Source organism: Zonotrichia leucophrys, chromosome 27, assembly GCF_028769735.1.
Source record: "Zonotrichia leucophrys gambelii isolate GWCS_2022_RI chromosome 27, RI_Zleu_2.0, whole genome shotgun sequence".
NCBI lineage: Eukaryota > Metazoa > Chordata > Aves > Passeriformes > Passerellidae > Zonotrichia > Zonotrichia leucophrys.
Window position 1 is genome coordinate 2,607,941 of NC_088196.1, and position 20,526 is coordinate 2,628,466.

At 45.1% G+C, this 20,526-nt stretch overlaps 4 protein-coding genes across 4 annotated transcripts; all 4 read right to left on the reverse strand.

Annotated features, from left to right (window-relative positions):
- Positions 1 to 289: 289 nt before the first annotated feature.
- Positions 290 to 4,191, reverse strand: LOC135458555 (olfactory receptor 4D9-like). The gene is made up of 2 exons (XM_064733768.1): positions 4,041 to 4,191; positions 290 to 1,574 (listed from the first exon to the last, which is right to left on the reverse strand). The coding sequence occupies exon 2, from the start codon at positions 1,563 to 1,565 to the stop codon at positions 576 to 578; it is 990 nt and encodes a 329-aa protein (XP_064589838.1). The 5' UTR covers positions 1,566 to 1,574; positions 4,041 to 4,191; the 3' UTR covers positions 290 to 575.
- A 1,739-nt stretch (positions 4,192 to 5,930) lies between these two features.
- SDR39U1 (short chain dehydrogenase/reductase family 39U member 1) lies at positions 5,931 to 11,772 on the reverse strand. Its single transcript, XM_064733777.1, has 6 exons — positions 11,724 to 11,772; positions 10,919 to 11,025; positions 10,511 to 10,593; positions 9,181 to 9,302; positions 8,060 to 8,203; positions 5,931 to 7,857 (listed from the first exon to the last, which is right to left on the reverse strand). The coding sequence occupies exons 1-6, from the start codon at positions 11,752 to 11,754 to the stop codon at positions 7,442 to 7,444; spliced, it is 903 nt and encodes a 300-aa protein (XP_064589847.1). The 5' UTR covers positions 11,755 to 11,772; the 3' UTR covers positions 5,931 to 7,441.
- A 1,431-nt stretch (positions 11,773 to 13,203) lies between these two features.
- On the reverse strand, positions 13,204 to 14,151 carry LOC135458310 (olfactory receptor 9S13-like). Its single transcript, XM_064733373.1, has one exon. It carries the CDS (start codon positions 14,146 to 14,148, stop codon positions 13,204 to 13,206), a length of 945 nt encoding a protein of 314 aa, XP_064589443.1. The 5' UTR covers positions 14,149 to 14,151.
- Positions 14,152 to 19,411: 5,260 nt separating this feature from the next.
- On the reverse strand, positions 19,412 to 20,359 carry LOC135458311 (olfactory receptor 6Y1-like). Its single transcript, XM_064733374.1, has one exon. The coding sequence runs from the start codon at positions 20,357 to 20,359 to the stop codon at positions 19,412 to 19,414; it is 948 nt and encodes a 315-aa protein (XP_064589444.1).
- Positions 20,360 to 20,526: the final 167 nt, after the last annotated feature.

Here is a 20,526-nt window from a genome sequence, read left to right on the forward strand (position 1 = left end):
TTTTTGAATTAATAAGGGATCTGGAGAATTCTAGACAATGGCTTCTAGAGGCCATATGGTTCAGAATTATATAAGTTACAATAAATAATAAATACAATAAATAATTATAAATAAATTCATGCATCTTAGAGCTTTAACTAAGGCACCTGAGTTGGCACTGCTGCTGCCACAATTCTATGATTATCACCCTTGGAGCCAGAAGCAACCAAAACACTGAAGAGACAAAGAAAACTTTATTTAATGTAATATAGTATAGTTTATTAAAGCGATTGTTCAGCACTCTGAATCAATAGAGTCAAATACCAATCATCCCCAGAGTCAGGGGCACCCCACATTCTTTTACACAGGAATATCAGTGATGAACAATTTTGTCATGGGAACACCAGATTTGATGGTGCCAGAAACAACCAAAACACTGAAGGGACAAAGAAAACTTTATCCAGTGTAATATAGTATAGTCTATTAAAGCAATTGTTCAGCATTCTGAATCAATAGAGTCAGACACCAATCATTCCCAGAGTCAGGGGCACCTCACATTCTTTTACACAGGAATATCAGTGATGAGCACAGTTTTGTCATGGGAGCATCACATTTGATAACTTTGGATCTGCTGTCCGCTCCGGTTTCTGCTTTCCTGCTGACAGAAATATTTTCCCCAGCGTTCTCCTGATGGCCTTTTTCATCTCAGTGTTTCTGAGTGTGTAGATCATTGGGTTTAGCATTGGGGTGACCACAGTGAAAACAACAGAGGCCACCTTGTCCCCAGGGGATTTCTTATAAGGCTGGGCATAGGTGAGGATGCAGGGGATGAATATTAAGCTCACAACAGTTATCTGTGTTCCACAGGTGGACAGAGCTTTTCTCTTCCCTTCCGTGATGCACGTCCTTATCTTCAGCAAGATGACAATGTAAGAAATAATCAAGATCACAAAAAGGCTGATGAGGATCATTCCACTGTTAAACACCATCTGCAGCTCAGCCACGCGAGTGTCAGTGCAGGCCAGTTTGATGACCTGGGGGATGTCACAGTAGAAATTGTCCAGTACATTTGGGCCACAGAATGGCAGCTGGAGGAGAAGGCCAGTTTGTGTGATGGAATGGAGAAACCCACCCAGCCACGCAGCTGCCACCAGGCCTGTGCAGGTGCTCCAGCTCATGATGCACAGGTAGCGCAGGGGCTCACAGATGGCCACGTAGCGATCCACCATCATGGCCAGGAGCAGAAATGCCACTGCACCTGCAATGAAATGGAAGAAGAACATCTGGAGGAAGCACTGGTGGAAGGAGATGACTTTGTGCTGGGTGAGGAGGCCTGACAGCAGCTTGGGAGTGTTGACTGAGGAGTCACTGATGTCAAGGAAGGCGAGGTTGGCCAGGAGAAAGTACATGGGGGTGTGGAGGTGGCGGTCCACAGCCACAGTGGCCATGATGGTGAAGTTCAGCAGCCAGGTCATCACATAGATGAGAAAGAAGATCACATAGAGAAAATACTGCACCTTGTGGCTCTGTGTCAGGCCCAACAGGACAAATTCTGTCACAGTGGTGGTGATGTTCTTTGATTCCATTCTTTATCCCTGCACAAACAAGAGCAATAAAAAAAAAAATTACTAAAAAAATAAAATAAAAATTACTATAAATTTGTGTTGGACTACAGAATTAATAAAACACAAAATCATAGAATAATTTATTATTAATCCAGGAGGGATTTCTGGAAGTCACCAAATCTCACAAACTCTGTGGATGTTTCAAGTATATAACCAAACAAAACAAAGCAAAACAAAAAACCAAATTCCCTTCTATTCAGTGAGAACTTAGGATGTTCCAATTAGTGTCTGTTGCCTTTCATCTTATTGTTGTACACCTCCAGGAAGGCTCTATCTGCTCTCTATCTTCATCTCATCAGCTAGTTATACACAGAAATCAGGTTCCCCTCAGCCTTCTCTTCTGTATGGGTGAACAAACCCATTTCTCCCAGCCTCTCCTTGAATGCCATGTGATCCAGCCCATGATTAATTTGGACACCCTCCAAGGAAGTCAGTGCAGTGTGTGTATGACTGTCCTTCTTGTCCTGGAGTGCTGGTCTTGACCCAGTCCAGCACTGAGCAGGGCTGGGATCATTTCCCTGCACTGAGCAGGGCTGGGATCAGTTCCCTGCATTGAGCAGGGCTGGGATAATTTCCCTGCACTGGGGAGGGATGGGATAATTTCCCTGCACTGAGCAGGGCTGGGATCAGTTCCCTGCACTGAGCAGGGCTGGGATCAGTTCCCTGCACTGAGCAGGGCTGGGATCAGTTCCCTGCACTGAGCAGGGCTGGGATCAGTTCCCTGCACTGAGCAGGGCTGGGATCAGTTCCCTGCACTGAGCAGGGCTGGGATAATTTCCCTGCACTACCTGGCCAGAGCTCTGCTGGCAGAGCTGAAGCTTCACCCTCTATGACAGAGGAGCACATTCCCATCTCCTGTTCAGCTGTTTGCCAGGGTCACTATCTGTGGAAGAGATTTTACAGCAATTCCTGTGAGCCAGAGAGAAATTTGAGGAAAGGATCCATGTTTACCCCTGAAAGAATTTCCTTCCAAGGTCATTGACATAGAAACAAAGAAAGAAGGATAAATAAGAGAAACTTCAACTGTCTATTCTAATGAGCACTTTGTTTGTCTGAGTAAATTGAGTAAAGTGTAAACTTGTGAGTTTTATAAGAATGTATAAAAAGCATGCAGGCTATAATAAAACTGGGTTTGAAACCTTCTGAAAATGGAGTGTTGCTTTGTATTATCTCAACTATGACAATTATCTACAAAGCTGCTCCCTGGCCTCCAGCCTGTGCTGATTGCACAGGCTTGTCCTCTCCCAGAAGCAGGATGAATATTTACTTATGTCAGACTTCATAACATTCATGCCAAACTATTTCTCCAAACTCTCCCTACAAATTCCTGCCCTGCCATCCAGAGTACTGACTCCTTCCTCCATTTTCCTGTCCTCAACTCCTGTCACCACATGAATTTGTGTAAAATCTCTCTCTGTTTCTCTTGTAGGCCGCTCCCTGGTGCAGGAATTCTGCTGAAAGGTTTCCACAGAGATTTCTCTTCTCTCCATGCATTAAATTCAGTGAATTTGGAGACACTCTGGGGAAGTTCTAAGAGAAAAGGCAGCTGCTCACCTGCACCCACAGCCCAAGGTGACAGAGCCATTTCCCTGATGGGAAGTTATTACTTCTACTTGGCTGCTGAAACAAAAATCTAATTTTTTACAATAAACCACAGCTTTTTTATTTTCCCCTATAAACTGTTAAACTATTGCCAAAATGGAATTTCAGAGAACTGTAGAAACAAGAACTCTCTGCACATTTCCATTCCCTCTGGTGAATACTCTGCAGGGATACTGTAATTTTTTCCCATAACAGTTTCCTCCTTAGTGTCAGTGCATAATTCCATTTTAAAGCCTTAAATAATTAATCCTATTTTCTGCTTGAAAATTGCAGATCTTTTTCCACAGATCCAAAAAGGAAAACCACTTTTGGTAGGAAATCACATTTTCTAACAATCCACAGTTGATACTGTAGATTCTTTGTTCTCATTTCCCATTTAAAAATAGTATTTTCACAGAATCTTGGAGGAGAGAAAAAAGCAATTTGCTTTCAACTCTAATCCAACCTTTCTCTTTTGTCTCAGTAATCCCCCTAACACAAAAGTAAGACTGAGCTGCAGCAAAAACCTGAAATACAGAAATGCTGAGACAGCTGAGTCATGCCTGCCTTCCCTCAGACCTCTCCCAACACATGGAAGCTGACTCTGTTAAGTAAGATTATATATTAAAAGTGATAAACAAGCATTTTCAGGTAATTTCCTCTTTCACAATATAATCATTGCCACAGGCAGCGTGTGGAATTATTCATCCTTGCAGTATTTTTGGCAGAAAGAGGAAATACCTTCAGCAAACTCCTGTTTCTGTGATCCAACTTCACACAGGCTACAAGAATTCATTCTCAAATTACAAGATAAAACAGCACAGCTCTACTCAGAGGAGATGATTGCAAACCTACCTCCAACAGAGGACTCCAACAACCTTCCCTTATAGAATTCATGATGCCTTTGTGAAGGGAAATGATGGGATTCAAAAAGAAAGCAAAATCCCAAATCACATTGCGCTTCTGGTCATTCAAAAAAGAATAACAATAATATAATTAGCAAAACTAGATTTTGTCACCTTGGGGCTAATTAAAAAGTTCTTGTAGTGCTTCACGTCATGTGGATGAGGACATGAGCAGATGAAGGAACTTTGTGATAATTGGAGCAGAACTAAAATGGGAATTTTCATGGCAGTGTAGTGACTCCTTCCCTTTGCAAGATGAAAAAATGCAAATTATAACTCTCCCAACCACAGACTCTCAAATTATAACTCTCACAACTTGCTGCCCTGGAGCTTGTGTTCAACTGTGCTTTGAAATAAAAAAAGTTCAGTCATTGCTACAGGATTGTTTATCAGTAAAGCCTTCAGGGCAGTGATTAAAACACTTCTCTGCTCCTTTACAAAGTGAATTTTTCTGGTTATACAATAAAAGCTTGGTCTACACATGCACAAAGGGGCACAGACACCCACCAGCAGGTAGAGAAACCAGAGAGGAACCTAAGCAGAGAAAAGGACACTGATCCAGCTCTTCCAAGGGCTGTGCCAGGAGATGCAGCAGCCCCTGGCTGGGTGTGGGACCTGTTCCAGTGGGTCAGTGGGAACAGCTCTGGGGTCAGCTCACAGCCTGAGGCAGAGTTAATGCCCAGGGGATAAAGGATCCATCATGGAATGGAGGGAAAAAGCATCTCAGATGGTTCCAAGGTTTGCTAGGGATGTTTAGGGGAGGAACCACACTTGTCTGGCCGCGCCCTGCTGCTGCTCAGTGCAGCCAGGATTTCCTGACTGAGGGATCTCTATTCTGTGTGTCCATGGTGCCACTGGCCTGCTTGGCCACCTGGGCACACGGAGCTCATCCTGAGCCATTGTCAGCCAGCATGCCCAGGTCCTTCCAGCTTTCCAGGCCCTCAGGGCTAAGCCTGGAGCACTGCAGGGATTTGTTGTGACCCAGGTGCAGGAGCCAACATTTGGCCCTGATGAGCCTCCTACCACTGGCACTGCCCCATGCGTCCAGCCAGAGCCCTCTGCAGAGCCTTCCCACCCTCCCAAAAATGCCATCCAAGCTGGGCCTGCCAGCTTACTAAGAGTGCACTCAACCCCCTTGTCATGGTGGTATTTTATGAAAAACCCCTTCTTCATGATTTCTACTCCTGGCAAGATGAGAAGCCTCAGTTTCTCAATGTTTTGCTCCTCTGGAATGTGATTCGGAGAATTGTTTACACAGCATGTGAATTGTTTAACTTAATGACCAATCCCAGTCCAGCTGTGTCGGGACTCTGGTCAGTCACGAGTTTTTATTATTCATTCTTGTCCAGCCTTCCGATATCTCCTTTCTCTTTCTTTAGTATAGTTTTAGTATATTACTATAATATAGTATAATATAATATAATATAATATAATATAATATAATATAATATAATATAATATAATATAATATAATATAATATAATATAATATAACCATAAAATAATAAATCATACTACTGAGAACTTGGAGTCAATTCTCATCTCTCACCTTGTTCTGAGGATCCTCACAACACCACAATTGGTGACACCTCCCCATCCAGATCACTGGTGAAAGACACTAAAAAGGACTAAAAGGTACTGAGCCCTGGGGAACACCAGTTCTGATGGGCCACCAGTTGGGTTTAACCCTTCCCCACCTGGCACTCAGCTGCCCAGACTGGTTTGTACCCAGTGCAGGGTATGCCCATGCAGGCCAGGAGCAGCCAGTGTCTCCAGGAGAGCACTGTGGAAAATGGAATCAAAGGTTTTACTGAAGTCCATGGTCAGTGGAAATCAAGGGGTACAAGGAAGGGAAATACCAACTTTAATTAGGGAATCAGTGTCTTACAATTAGTGAAAGAATGTTTAAAGCAGATTAACAATACAAATGGTGCAGAACTACGACTGCTACAGAAAACTCTGAATTAAGCCTTGCTGTATTTAATACTGTGTTGCAGCTCAGCAGTCAGCCCAGAGCTAACCCCAAAGCAAGGCAGCAGCGCAGATCACTCAGCTCTGCCAGAATGAGACCACAACTCCAGGCTCAGCCTGCTCACAGATGTCACACAGATGTCTCCAGTATGTACTGAAGAGACAGGAGACTCATCTAGACTTCACCACAACTGATCCTTCAGCTACTCTGGCATAAACCAGAAATGAGTGGACTGCTGTTGTTGTGGATGGCAAAGTGTAGGTCTTTATCTGCCTGAAGTGCCTTTTAATAGAATTTTCTAGCCCCAGCTTACATCACACTAGGAGTATTTCCCCAGAAGTACTGCTACAATAAACTTCACTGCTCTGTGGACTTCACACCCTGTAACCCCCTTTGGGATATGGAAGTGGGTCAAGGGAAGCACATGGATGCATTTTCTGTCACTGTGAGATGACAGAATTGCAATTTGCTGTACAAGGGAAGAGGTTCTGCTTCCCAAGGCAGACCAGGCAGCTGGGATATCCTCAGTGCCCAGTCAGGGGGAACACCTGAACACCAGCACCCCCTCATGGGATCAATAAAAGAAAACCACCCTGGTGTGAGGTAAGCACAAGGGAGGCAATAGCTGAAATGCTCCTTTGGACTAAAGCTGTGACCAAAGCTCACACAGGGATGCACCACCCAGCTTTCCTGAGCTCAAGCTTAGATGGGCACTCAGCCAAGGCAAAGCAGTCCAGGGGCCACAGTCTGACTGTCACCCTTTCCTCTAGAGGCTGGCAAAGCAGGGCTCTCCCTCATCCCTGCCACAGCACAAGGGGAATGCAACCCTGGAAGGCTGTAACTCTGGATTAGACTCAACTGAAGGTACTGACACATCAACTTGGTACCAGCCACAAGAGAGGGCAGAGTCTCCAAGCAATTTGTATTCAGCACTCTAAGATGCATCTCCTCCCACAGCCACCAACACCAAGAGACTTTAGCTGTTCTGCTTTGCCTGTCATCGTGGGGAAAAACAGGAAGGGCAACTTTCAGTACCATGGAGGAATTACAACAGCATTAGGACTGTTTCCTGCTGCCACATCTCTCAGGAGAGAAGTCAGGACACCCCCAGCTGCTTTGCCAGCAGTTCACACGCACACCATGCCAAAGGGGAGATGGGCAATCCCACAGTCCCAGTCCTGTGAGGGGCTCCTGCCCTTCCCCAAGTGCAGGTGATGTTAAGACTCAGGTGGCAGGAAGAGGGATGATTCCTAAACAGTGAGATAAGGGGGAGAGGATTGCTCACCCCTGCTGTACGTGGATGGGGAAGTGTCAGGGGGCAGGGCTCCCCTCTTTGACGGGGGGCTCACACAAACAGGGCCCAGCCCAGGTGGGGAGGCCTCAAGCCACAATGTCCTTGAGAGCAGCACGCAGCTCAGGGAAGATGAAGCGGTAGCCGCTCTCCAGGGTGCGTTTGGGCAGCACCCTCTGTCCCTCCAGCAGCATGGCCGCCCTCTCTGCCCCAAAGAGAGCCCGCACGGCCCAGGCGGGCACCGGCAGCAGCGCCGGGCGCCCCAGCGCTGCCGCCAGCTCCTGGGCAAAGGTGCCATTGGAGGTGCCAGGCGAGGACGGGGCAACGCCGTTGAGGACGCCTCGCACTGACTCCGTCTCCAGGGCGTGACACACGATCCCAGCCAGGTCCTGGATGTGGATCCACGGGAAGGGCTGCAGTCCAGAGCCCATGGGGCCTCCGAGTCCCAGGCGGAAAGGCAAGAGCATCTGGGAGATTGCGCCGCCATCTCGACCCAGCACCACACCTGTGGGGAGAACAGAGTGACACCAGGTGCTGCTGCCAGAGGGCAAAACCTCCTCCACACCCACACCAACAAGCAGGAGAATCCTTAAGGGGCTGGCTGGAACAGCACCCCAACAAGGAAAGAGAGAAGAACTGATCCCTTTTACCCAGCTCTTCCCAGCAGTAAAGCAATCCCCATTAATAAGCACGATGCCCCATCTCACCTGATCTCACCACAACACCACGAGTTGGGCTCCCAGGGATGAGAGCTGCAGCCTCCCACGAGCTCACCAGGCGTGAGAAGAAGTCAAAATCCCCTCCTGCACTGTCTTCAGTGTACTCAGCTGTGGGGCTGGGCCGGTAAAATCCTGCAGGGTGACAGCAGAAAGGGGATCAGGGTTGAATGATCACACCAAGCCCCCCTTTCCCATCAGACCTTCTCTGCCTCCAGGAGCCCAGAACTCCTGTGAGGAAAGGCTGAGAGAACTGGGATTGTTCAGCCTGGAAAAGAGACCTAATTGCAACCTTCCAGTACCTGAAGGAAACCTATAAGAAAGCTGGAGAGAGACTACAAGGGCCTGGAGTGCCAGGACAAGGGGGAATTGCTTCAAATTTAAAGTCAGTTTAGACTGGCTGCTAGGAAGGAAATCTACCCTGTGAGGGTGGGGACACCCTGGCACAGGGTGCCCAGAGCAGCTGTGGCCACCCCTGGATCCCTGGAAGTGCCCAAGGCCAGGCTGGATGGGGTTTGGAGCACCCTGGGACAGTGCAAGGTGTCCCTGTCATGGCACTGGATTTGCTTTAGGGCCCCTTCCAACCCAAGACCATTCTGGGATTCTGAGAGCTTGATCACTCCACCAGGGACGCCCTCACAAGAACAGCTCAGGGTCTCTGATCCTGACAAGTTTTTGAACTACCAATGTGCTCTACAGGTTCAGCAGGATGCACTAACACTCAGGCAGCCCCAAAACCCAAACAGGCCTACAAACAACACACTGAGCTGGCTGGAAGGTTTAAACCATGGCAGCTTTAAAGATAAACCTCAGCTTTAAAGACTGCAGCAAGCAGGAAGTTGGAGATTATGCAGAAGGCCTTACTGACACAAATTGATTCTACAAGATGCCTAAAGGCTTTCACAGGAAAACACAGAACTGCCCCAGACAAAGCACAGGGAGCCAAATTCCTCTCCGGCAGCACTAAAAGCTTATCAAGGCTTGCCTAAACAGTGACACTGATGGCAATACAGCTGACATTTCAAGGCAAGAAGGTGCTCCTGAGGAACTGTCTGCAGGCAAGGCCCATCCAGGTCAGCAGGAGTGCTGTCTTGGCCAGGCCCAACCAATACCTACGCCAGTGACGAGGACCCAGGCACGGGGAGGCTGCTCAGCAGCACCGATGGCTTTGGCCAAGGCCTTCGTGGTCTCCACCCGGCTGCTGACGACCTCCCTGCAGAAGTCATCATTCCACCTGGGAAAGGGAGAGCCAGGGATCAAACACCTCACAGGACACTGCCACCAAGGGGGACCCCAGCCAACACCAGCTCACAAGCACAGGGTGATGCCTCAGGTTTTAGTTTTTATATTTTTCAGGTTCTGTGCTGCCTTGGTGGGTGGCTCTGGGCTTCTATTAGGGGATGGTGAGCTCTGTGCACAGAGCAGGGAGACAAAACAATTCCTGCTCCAGCTGGGGACCAAGGACAAATGATCCAAATCTCAGGCCAAGAGCACAAACCCCGTGGGCTGGAGAGAGAAAAACAAGGATGGGACTGCCTGGGCCAAACCTGGAATTGGACAATTAACTCCAATATGCAAATGGAGCAGAACTTATAAAAGTGAGAGACCTCATGGTCACAAAATTGTCGTGCATTTTGTGACCATTTTGGTTCATTCTGGGACCATTCTGTGACCATTTTGGTTCACCTTGGGTGCAGCCCTGGCTGGGCTCTTGTAGTGCCCAAGGTGGATCCATGGAGGAGATCCTTTGAGCAAATCCCTTCTTTATTCTGTAATTCTCTAACTGGACAATTACCTCCAATATGCAAATGGAGCAGAGCTTATAAAAGTGAGAGACCCTGTGACCAGTGGGGCATTTTGTGACCATTTTGGTTCATCTTGGGTGTAGCCCTGTGCTGCCCAAGGTGGATCCATCCATCCTCCTAATAAATCCCTGCTTTATTCTTTAGCTTTGTCCAGTCTCTGTTCTAGGCCAGCCTGCACAAGGCACTGAGGAAAGGTCACAGGAACTCCCCTCACCTCACAGCAAAGGAGGACATGTCATCTTACAGCACAAAGGCAGGGGAACTTTGGGAGCTGGTAGCTCTTCCCTTACAAGACTGAAGGTTTTGGACTGCCTTCAAAGTCAGCAAAGGATCTAGACACCAAAGCTGGTGCTCCTCCCAGAAGTCAGACTTTGGATGTAGGCATGCCACCCATTGTTCTTTTGGAAATGTGGAACTAATGTTTCTGGCCTCCAGCTGTAGATCCAGGAGGGAACTTTTCTCCCAAAGGTCTCTCAGAACCTACCAGGCCCACAGAAATGTTCTGGGCACTTGAGGGTGCAAAGGTCAACTCAAGAGCTTCCTGGTCATGTTGTTTCCTCCCTTTCCCCATTCCCTGACAACACTGGCTTGTCTTGACTCCACCTTGTCTCAAGAGCACTATGGAACATCAAGTTACCTGCGGAAAGGGTTGAGGACATTTTCACCAGCCAAGTTGACCACAGCTTCGCACAGGGGCAGCCCGGAGTGGGACAGCTCCTCCTAGGCAGGGGTGACAGAGATGACAAATCAGGCCACCCCTCTGCTCAAGCCTTCCCTGCAAATAAGCAGAGCAGGCTGCCAAGAACTTCACCCAGTTTCTTCCTGACGTTAGCAGAGACAGCACGAATGGAGAAGGTTTTGCTTCTTGGAGCTACAGCAGTACCCATTCCAATGACTGTGACCCATGGAACACCCAGCAAAAGGACACCCAGAGGAGCCAGACCTCCCTTGGCAGGGTCCCTCCATGCCATGGAAAGCCACGGCACACAGCCTGGTTTCTCAGCCCTGTCACACTTGCCCTGCTGTGACCGCTCTCATTTCATACCCAGCTGATCCGATCCGTGCCCCCTCTTCGTGACACATGGGTCACTTGGTGTCCTCGGCTCCGCAGCAGCTGGGTCAGGGCTCTGCCCACGAACCCTGTTCCACCACCTGGTGAGAGAGACAGAACATCAGGGCTGTGTTCCTGTGCCATCATCCCTCTGCAGAAAAGGCAGCCCGTGCCTGGGGCTGCATCACCGCAGCAGCGCCCGCGCTCATGGCCAGCTCCCATAGCCGGGGAGGAAGCAGCGGCTTGGCTCCAACCCAGCGGGCAGCACCCACAACCCAAGCCCGCCTGGCCCGTCTCCAAAACCTCGTTCCGCTCAACACTCCCGCTCCCTCACGGGACCCGCTCCCTTACGGCCCTGCTCCCACAGGCACCCGCACCTCCACGGACCTCGCTCTCTCTGTCCGCCGCTCCCTCACGGCCCCGCACCCTCAGGCCCCCGTTCCCTGAGGCCGCAGCTCCCTCACGGCCCCGCTTCCTCAGGGCCTCCGCTCAATCAGGGCCCCCACTCCCTCACGGGCTCGCTCCCTCACGGCCCCCACTTCAGACCTTCAGACCGCCGCTCTCTCAGGCCACCCCTTGCTCACGGGCCCCGTTCCCTCAGACCCCCGCTCCCTCACGGACTCCGCACCCTCACGGTTCCCGCTCGCTCACGGCCCCACTCTCTCTCTGTCAGCCGCTCCCTCTCGGGCTCCCGCTCTCTCTGTCCGCCGCTCCCTCACGGGCCGTTCTCTCTGGCCCCTGCACCCTCACGCCCCGCTCTCTCTCTCCGCCGCTCCCGCTCCCCCAGCCCCGCACTCACCCACCACCACCCGCATTGCCGCGCCGCGCATGCGCCGAGCAGCGCCCACCGCGCGTGCGCCCCTCGCCTCGCATGGCGCCCCCTAGCGGCGCGGAGGCCCTTAAAGGGCCAGCGCATCCCAGCGCCGGGGCCGTGCTCGGGAATGGGCCCGAACCGGGCTGGGGACACGGGGAGCGGCCCGGGGCTGAGGGGACACTCGGGAACCGCCTGGGCCCAGGAGCTGAGGGGACACTCAGGGAACGGAGCAGAGCGGGGCTCATCCATCCATCCATCCATCCATCCATCCGTCCATCCATCCATCCATCCATCCATCCATCCATCCATCCATCCATCCATCCATCCTCCCTCCCCCAGCTCCAGTCTGTCACTCAGTCACAGAACCATTAAAGTTGGAAAAGACCTCCAGGATTGTTGTGTTTGACTGAACACCACCATGAGTTAAATCATGGCACCAAATGCCATGTCCAGTTTCTTTCTGGGCACTTCCAGAACTGGTGTCTCCCTTGCTTCACTGAGCAACCACAGCTCTCCTCATCCCTCTGGCCACCAGCTCTATGAAAGTGCCATGTCCTGTGGTTAAGAAAAGATTTTCTACGAGGAGCCAGCTTGGATATTTGAGATTTAGGAGTTATTTGCAGAGACACATCTCTGTGCTTCACTCTTGTCTGACTTAATTTAGCTGTGGATGTGCAGAGTGAGAATGCCTCCAACCTGAACTGGCTGTGTTCCAGTGCACAGAAATAAGTGCCAGAATCTGTTTGTGTCCTATTTTACATGTTCAGTACATTTAGGTGTGGCAGCAGATTCTGCTGCCAGAATCTGAGTTTTGTGTCCTATTTTACATGTTCAGTACACTTAGGTACTCTTCAAATTGTCCAACCCATCATGTTAATTATGGCTTTAAAATGCTGGTATCTTTTGAATGGCTATAAGAGGCCTCTAAATCACAGGTCAGATGGATTGTAAATATCTAATTACAGTTAAATGAAACCTCACTTTCATCTGCTCTAGAAAAGGAATAAAGCTAGCCAGAGAAGAATAAGAAAAAAAGAGGTACTTTTGTTCACAGTAATATAAAATAAAATGTCAGAATTGTGTGTCACTGTGATCAGCTATTTAACAGATGTGTGGTCTTGGCTGACTTAATTGACCTTACTTTTAAATTCTTATTTTTATTCTGGTTTTATGGGTAAGCATCAATGATTTAAGTGTATTAGATATAAATTTAAGAAATAATTTCATAGAAATCAAACATATTGCCCATTGAAGGATATCCTATCAGAAATTGTTTAGTTGAAATAACAATTACTAGATTGTCATAGATTTGTTTATATATCCTGCTTTTACTGACCATCTAGAAACACAAAAGACTCTTGAAAGCAGGTCCTGATGTCCTTTATTTTCCATCCTGTCCTTTATTTTACATTCAGGTCCTGATGTCCTTTATTTTACAAATTGAACACTGTGCTCATTCTCAGCTTCAGGAAAGGTGCTTAAAAAACCCTTTCCTTTTTAACTGCTTTTTCAGAGCCCCTTTTACCTCCCTGTTTCTGAGGGTGTAAATGAAGGGGTTCAGCATGGGAATAACAACAGTGTAGAAGATGGAGACGATGTTGCTCTTGCTGGGTGATGAGGATGCAGCTCCAGGCTGAGCATACATGAAGAACACTGTCCCAAAGAACAAGCAGATTGTCACCATGTGAGAAGAGCAGGTGGAGAAGGCCTTGTGCCTGCTTTCAGCTGAAGGCATTTGGATGATTGTGAGGATGATATAACCGTAGGAGACAAAAACCACCAGGGCAGTGCCCACAATTATTGGTCCACACACAGCCAGCATTACGAGCTCGTTGACGAGGGTGTTGGAGCAGGAGGTGTGGATCACTGCAGCAACTTCACAGAAGAAGTGCTTGATTTCTCTGTGCCCACAGAAGGACAGGCTGAAGGTGAAGCCTGTCTGGATGGTGCAGTTGATGCAGCCTGACAGATAGGAGCCCACCACCATGAGCACACAAAGCCTTCTGCTCATGACCACCTGGTAGAGCAGCGGGCTGCAGATGGCAGTGAAGCGATCATAAGCCATCACAGCCAGGAAAAAAGCTTCTGTTGTGCCAAAGAGAGAGAAGAAGAACATTTGTGAAGCGCAGCCAGCATAGGAAATGCTCCTTCTGCCCAGCAAGAATGCCAGGGCTGCCCTGGGAGCGATGACAGAGGAATAGCAGATGTCCAAGGTGGACAGGTTCCCCAGGAAGAAGTACATTGGGGTGTGCAGCTTGGGCTCCATCCTGATGATGAGGATCATGCAGATGTTTCCCACCACAGTGACAAAGTACATTGTGGAGAAGAGAACTGAGAGAAGGACTTGGGATCCTGGGTGGGATTTGAACCCCACCAAAATGAACTCACTTATCCTGGTGTGGTTTTCCATCTTGGCTTTCCAAAAGGAAATTAGGATGCAGTGGATTGCAGATAGTTTGCCTGGAGAAGCAATTGTAGAAGAAGAAGAAAATATATGATATCAATATATATGATATCAATATATATCTCAATATGTGATATCAATATATATATGATATATGAAACATAAGAAATATAAATTAATACAATTAATGCTCATTATAAATTACATGTATTAATTATATAAAATAATATAAAATAACATTTTAGTATTAAAAATATTAATACAATTAAATAATATCTATAGATAATATTATAAAATAATATTATATATAATTAATTAAAATTATATGTAATATATAATATATAATATATTACTATAACCATTATATTAGTAATAAATAGAAATTATATATTAATGGATATAAATATTATTTATAATAATTATAATTGATGTATAATGTAATATATTATATATTGTATGTCGCATTATATATTAATTATATTCTATTTATATTGTTTTTATTAATTATTAATTAATAAATTTAAATAGGGATATGGGAAAAGGTATAAAATTTATTGATATATCATATCTGCCGATTTTTGTCAACTACTACAGGGTAATTTGTAAGCTAATAATCTTGTAATCTTATCTTCACTATAAAGAAACATTCTGCATGCAGCTTATCCAACCTATTTTAATTTAATAAACTTTATGACCAACAAAAACAGACACTTCATTCTACAGTTGAAGACCTATTTCAGATTTAACTGGCAGAAAATAATCTCACCCTAAGATTGCAACTAACCCACAAGATTGCTCTCCCCTAAACAAAAGAACAAGGAAAAATACTGCTTCAGATGATGCAAAACAATTGAAAATATATGAGCCAAGAAATGTATTCATTTAGATAATTGTTTAAAAAAAATTCAAGTCTATTATTTTTTGAAAAGCTGAGTGACAGAAATGGTATTTTATTTGCTTTGCTGTCATTTCCATTAGGTAATTTTTCTTAACCAGCATGTACTTAATATTTTAAAACCTTTGAATTAATTTTTAACAATTTCTCCAGCTATCCCTCCGTGGTCCTTGAAATGTAGCCTCACCTCTAGGTACCCTCAGAAGGTATTTAATGTATTTAATCCTTTGTTCTATTTAATCCTTTGTTCTTATTTACCTACGAGTGTTAGGAAAGGGAAATAAATTTGGAGAAAGAATTTCTCTTTGCATAACTTTGCTCATTAGATATTTTGGTGAATTTTCCTGGGGATTTCTGTGTGCAGAGAGCTCGGGTTTAGGCAGTCAGGTCAAGTAGCACTCAAAGCCTTCCCAAGGTTGTCGTCTACAACTTTCACAATTCCTAAACCTTCCCTTATTGTCAAAAGAGAGAAATAGATGCATCCACAGTGTGATCCTTCTAGTCTCACCCTACCTGTTCAAAACAGGGGAAAAACTGTCCCTTAGAAGTAGCTGGTTTTGATAAAAATTAATAAATCCAGCCAGAAGAGAATAAGAAAAAAAGAGATACTTTTGTCCACAATAATGTAAAAGAAAACGTCAAAATCTTGTGTCATTGTGGTCAGGCATTCAACAGATGTGTGGTCTTGGCTTATGTAATTGACCTTATTTTTAAATTCTTATTTTTGTTCTGGTTTTATGTGTAAGCATCAATGATTTTAGTATAATAGATGTAAACTTATTAAATAATTTAATGATATTCAAACATATTGTCCATTGAAGGATATCCTACATCCTATACAAAATTGTTTTGTTGAAATAACAATTACTACTGCTTAATTAAATGGCTTTTTTAAGAGGGTAATAAAAACTTCAAGCTAAGAATGAAGATGCTGGAGATACTTTTTAGCCAGTGAGAAAGGAAGATTTTTGATTCATCTGAGAAGTCTCTGGATCTGTCTGTCCCTTGATTGATCAAACAAAAAGTCTAAATGCAGACACATTAAAAACTGGCTTCCTGATAATGTATTTATTTCCAGGAGAACTAACTGTATACATAATTACTACATTCTATATAATGAAAAAAAGAGAAAACAGAAACTTTTAATCCAGTTCTGTCACCACAATTAACAAAGCAAAGCTCAGATTTCACACACCACAATACACATACCTTGTAACACAGTTATAAAGCCAGGTTTGGTTTTTTGGAATTCAGGTTTCTTGAACACATTGCCAAAAACTACTGAACATTTTTTCTATTCAGCTGATTTTTCTCTTGTAATCAATACACCACTGGCCTTTCCTCTGACTGCTTCTAAGAGCATTCTCCTTAGCATGCTGCTTATATATACTTTAATAAGTGTACATAAAAAACACCAGGGATTCAGTTTCCACAGTCCTGGACCTTCACAGCAAACATCTGAAATCTCAAATGAGATATTTTTCCCTTGTGCCATTTTTCTTTGCCTGCAAAAGAAGAAAACTATAAGGAATAGAAGAGATAAAATAACAAACACAAGCAATAAAGTGTAAAGCTGTTTCTGTGTCTTCTACCCCTACTTTTTTCACTGCTTCTTATGCAGAACCCTTCCTGCCTCTTGTAGATTTTTTTTTTTCTGCTAAGCAAAACACTGTGGACCTAATCAAGATCTCATTAACCATTAGAATCTGCTTCCTTCTGTTGTAGTTGAGACAGAGACAGCACAAAGCCACATTCCATTTTCAGAAGGCTTCAAACTGTTTTTATTATGGCATGCATGCTTTTTATATATTCTTACAAAGCTCATAAGTTTACACTTTACTCATTGGTCACCAGAGACAAAGAAAGTGCTCATTGGAATAGACAGTTCAGGTTTCTCTTATTTATCCTTCTTTCTTTCTTGGTTTCTCAGTCAAGGACTTTGGTAGGAAATTCTTTCAGGGATAAACATGGATCCTCTTCTCAAACTTCTCTCTGGCTCACAGAAGTCGCTGTAAAATCTCTTCCAGATTATCAAAATAGAACAGACACCCTTGCCTTCTCCCCAAGCAATAATGGTTCTCTGCTCTGAACAAAAGCAAGTTTTCACTAAATGTGCTTTCTTCTCTGACTCCAGGAGTGCACTCACGTCTGAAACTTTGAAATCTGGTTCAGGTGAGGGCCCAGCCTCCAAGGGAACACTGCTCTGGGGTGCAGCAATCACCCCAGTGTTGGGAATTTAGCTGCTAGAAAATGGAAAAGTACAAAACCATGGCTAATTCCAAGTCCTGCACCTGCACAGATAACAGTGACCTTGGGCCTAGCTGTGGTATAATAACAAACAGTGAAAGAGACATGAGAAAAGAGAGATGTAATTTCTAAGGAATGAGGAAGAGTTGATGGTATAGTTTAACCAATAGATTGCTTAGCTTACAGAATATTCATAAGCTTATTACTCGCTGTATAAGTGTCTGATGCTCTCTTGAATAAACGGAATTTGCTTATCACTCATATTGAGTGTCTGAGTCTCCCCTCACCGACAAATGGCTCGACCCCGGCAAAGGCCTCATTTTTTTTCTCTGTAACACCCCAGGAAGGGAAAAACACCCCACAACTCCTGTTTGGGTATCTCAGACACCCTAGGACATGGCTGTCTTTCAAAAAGCAAATTTGCATTCTTCTCAGCACAGGAGCGTCCCATTTAGTTACAGCAAACTATATTAAATTTTCTTTGTTTTGGCACGTGGTTTTAAATAAATCTGCATGAAATAGATGTTTCTGTTCTTGATATAATGGCTTCCCAGATTTTGTGACTGACAATTGATCAGTGCCTTCTAAACCCCAACTACCTTACATTTGCATACATTCCTATCAGTTTCTCTCATCTGCAGACAGAGAGTGAGATTAAGAGAAAGTTTCCCAAAAACTGAGATTGGACTTTGTTTTACCTTCTTTACTTGTGGGTAGTGACTTATTTACAGTACTTTAAAAGTACTTGAATTTGTGAAAGTGTTTATTAGGAAAACTTCCAGAAATAAGCTTAGATGCAAGAGGGAACTTGCATTCTCAAAAGGTTTGTGTTTGTGTAACACTTTTCTGTGTTCTCTCCTTCCCTAAGGAACCTCTGTTGAATGGGTTATGAATTTTTTTTCAGGTTATCTAACAATATTATTATTAGTGTACATAAACCCCATAATAATTGGATGATAATCCTCTTTCCAGTGTATTTGAAGGATTTTTCTTAAAATTATTTCAAAACAATCACTTCAGATCAGTGCTTTAAAACCAGTCAATGTGTGTAGCCAAATCACTGCATTAAAGGAACTTCAAACCTTGCAAAATTTAAATTAAAAACTCATGAAGGAGTTGTGGAGCTGAGACAGAGGCCAAGTGACAATGCAGCTGTACCATGTGAATATTCACATTTTTCCTTCTCTAACACCATATTAGAAACATTTTCTTCTTCAGAGGATGGTTCTTTTTATCCTACACCAGGAATCTAAGAATGTTACAATTACCCATCCTTTGCTGCTGCCTATTTCTCTCAAGGGATAATAACAAAATTTTGGACTAAATAAATCACACATAGATAGCTGATTTTCATATGCATTTTACAATGTTTTCTGGACTCCATTTCATGTAGAACAAGCAAATCTGGGGTTCATTTTCCAGAATTTTCAAACATCTTTAAAAACAGAGCAGTCATTCAAGTGGAGACTTTTAAGAAAGGGTGACTTAGGGGGAAAACAAGCAAACAAAACCCAAACCCACACATCTCATGTCAAAACCATGGTATATACATAAATATATCAAGGTTTAGTTCAACAAATATGAATAATGGTTGCATGGATTAAAGTTTGGACCTCCTGACTTCACCTCCTCAATGCTGCCAGTTGATCTTCATGAGCAAACCCTCTTCTCTGGCACCCTTCAGTTGATTTCTTTGGTGTCTCTTCTGCAAGTAAAAGTCTTCCTCATGGCAACCCTGACCTCTTTGTTTCTAAGGCAGTAGATGAGAGGATTCAGAAGTGGCACAACCACCGTGTATAGGACTGACACCAGCTTGTTGGCACGGTAGGTGTACATGAGCTTGGGGCGGGCGTAGGTGAAAAGAGTGGTGGAGTAGAATAAACAGAGCAGTCATTCAGCTGGAGACATTTAAGAAAAGGTGACAGCATTCTAAGGGGAAAACAAGCAAAAACCCCCCCCAAACCCACACATCTCAAGTCAAAACCATGTTATATACATAAATATATCAAGGTCTAATTCAATAAGTATGAAGTGGTGGTTGCATGGATTAAAGTTTGGACCTCCTGACTTCACCTCCTCAATGCTGCCAGTTGATCTTCATGAGCAAACCCTCTTCTCTGGCACCCTTCAGTTGATTTCTTTGGTGTCTCTTCTGCAAGTAAAAGTCTTCCTCATGGCAACCCTGACCTCTTTGTTTCTAAGGCAGTAGATGAGAGGGTTCAGAAGTGGCACAACCACCGTGTACAGGACTGACACCAGCTTGTTGGCACGGTAGGTGTACATGAGCTTGGGGCGGGCGTAGGTGAAAAGAGTGGTGGAGTAGAACAAAACCACCACGGTCAGGTGGGAGCTGCAGGTGGAAAAAGCCTTCTGCCTCCCCTGGGAAGAAGGAATCTTCAGCACAGTGAAGAGGATGCAGATGTAGGAGGCCACCACAGCGCACAGAGGCAGCATGATGACCAGCAGGGCCAAGGTGAAGTCCACGAGCTCGGCCGAAGAGGAATCGCTGCAGGAGATGTTCAGGAGGGGGGAAATGTCACAGAAATAATGATTGATTTTGTCCACGTCACAGAAGGAGAGGCTGGCTATAAAGCCCAGCTTGATGGAAGAGGTGGTTAAACCACACATCCAGCAGGCAGCCACCAGCTGAGCACAGAGCTTGTGGCTCATGATCAGGGGGTACCTGAGGGGTTTGCAGATGGCCACAAAGCGGTCGAAGGCCATCACGGCCAGCAGGACGTACTCAGTGCAAACCAAAGTCACAAAGAAATGCAGCTGTGCCATGCAGCCCTGGAATGAAATCCTTTTGTCATGGGACAGGACATCTCTGATCATCTTTGGCTCAATGGCAGAGACATACCAGATCTCTAAAAAAGACAGATTCCCTAGGAAGAAATACATGGGTTTTTGCAGGCTGTGGTTATTTCGGATGATGAGAATGATGAGGAAGTTTTCCAACACAGTTAATAAATAAACCAGAAGTAAAGCGGAGAAGAGAAGCAGCTGCTGTTCACCGGTGGTGGGAAAGCCCAGGAGAATGAAATACATGAGTTTGGTTTCATTCCTCCCTCCCATTCTGCAGAAGAAAGATGAACCTTATCCACCTGCAATAAATTAATACAATGACACCTAACTACCAGGCTTAAATTCATAGCCATAAGTTACCACTTAAAGACTCTGTAAAACCTCAGACTTTTTTTTTGCTGGGTTTTTAGAAATGAACTTTGTGAAATTTATCTGCT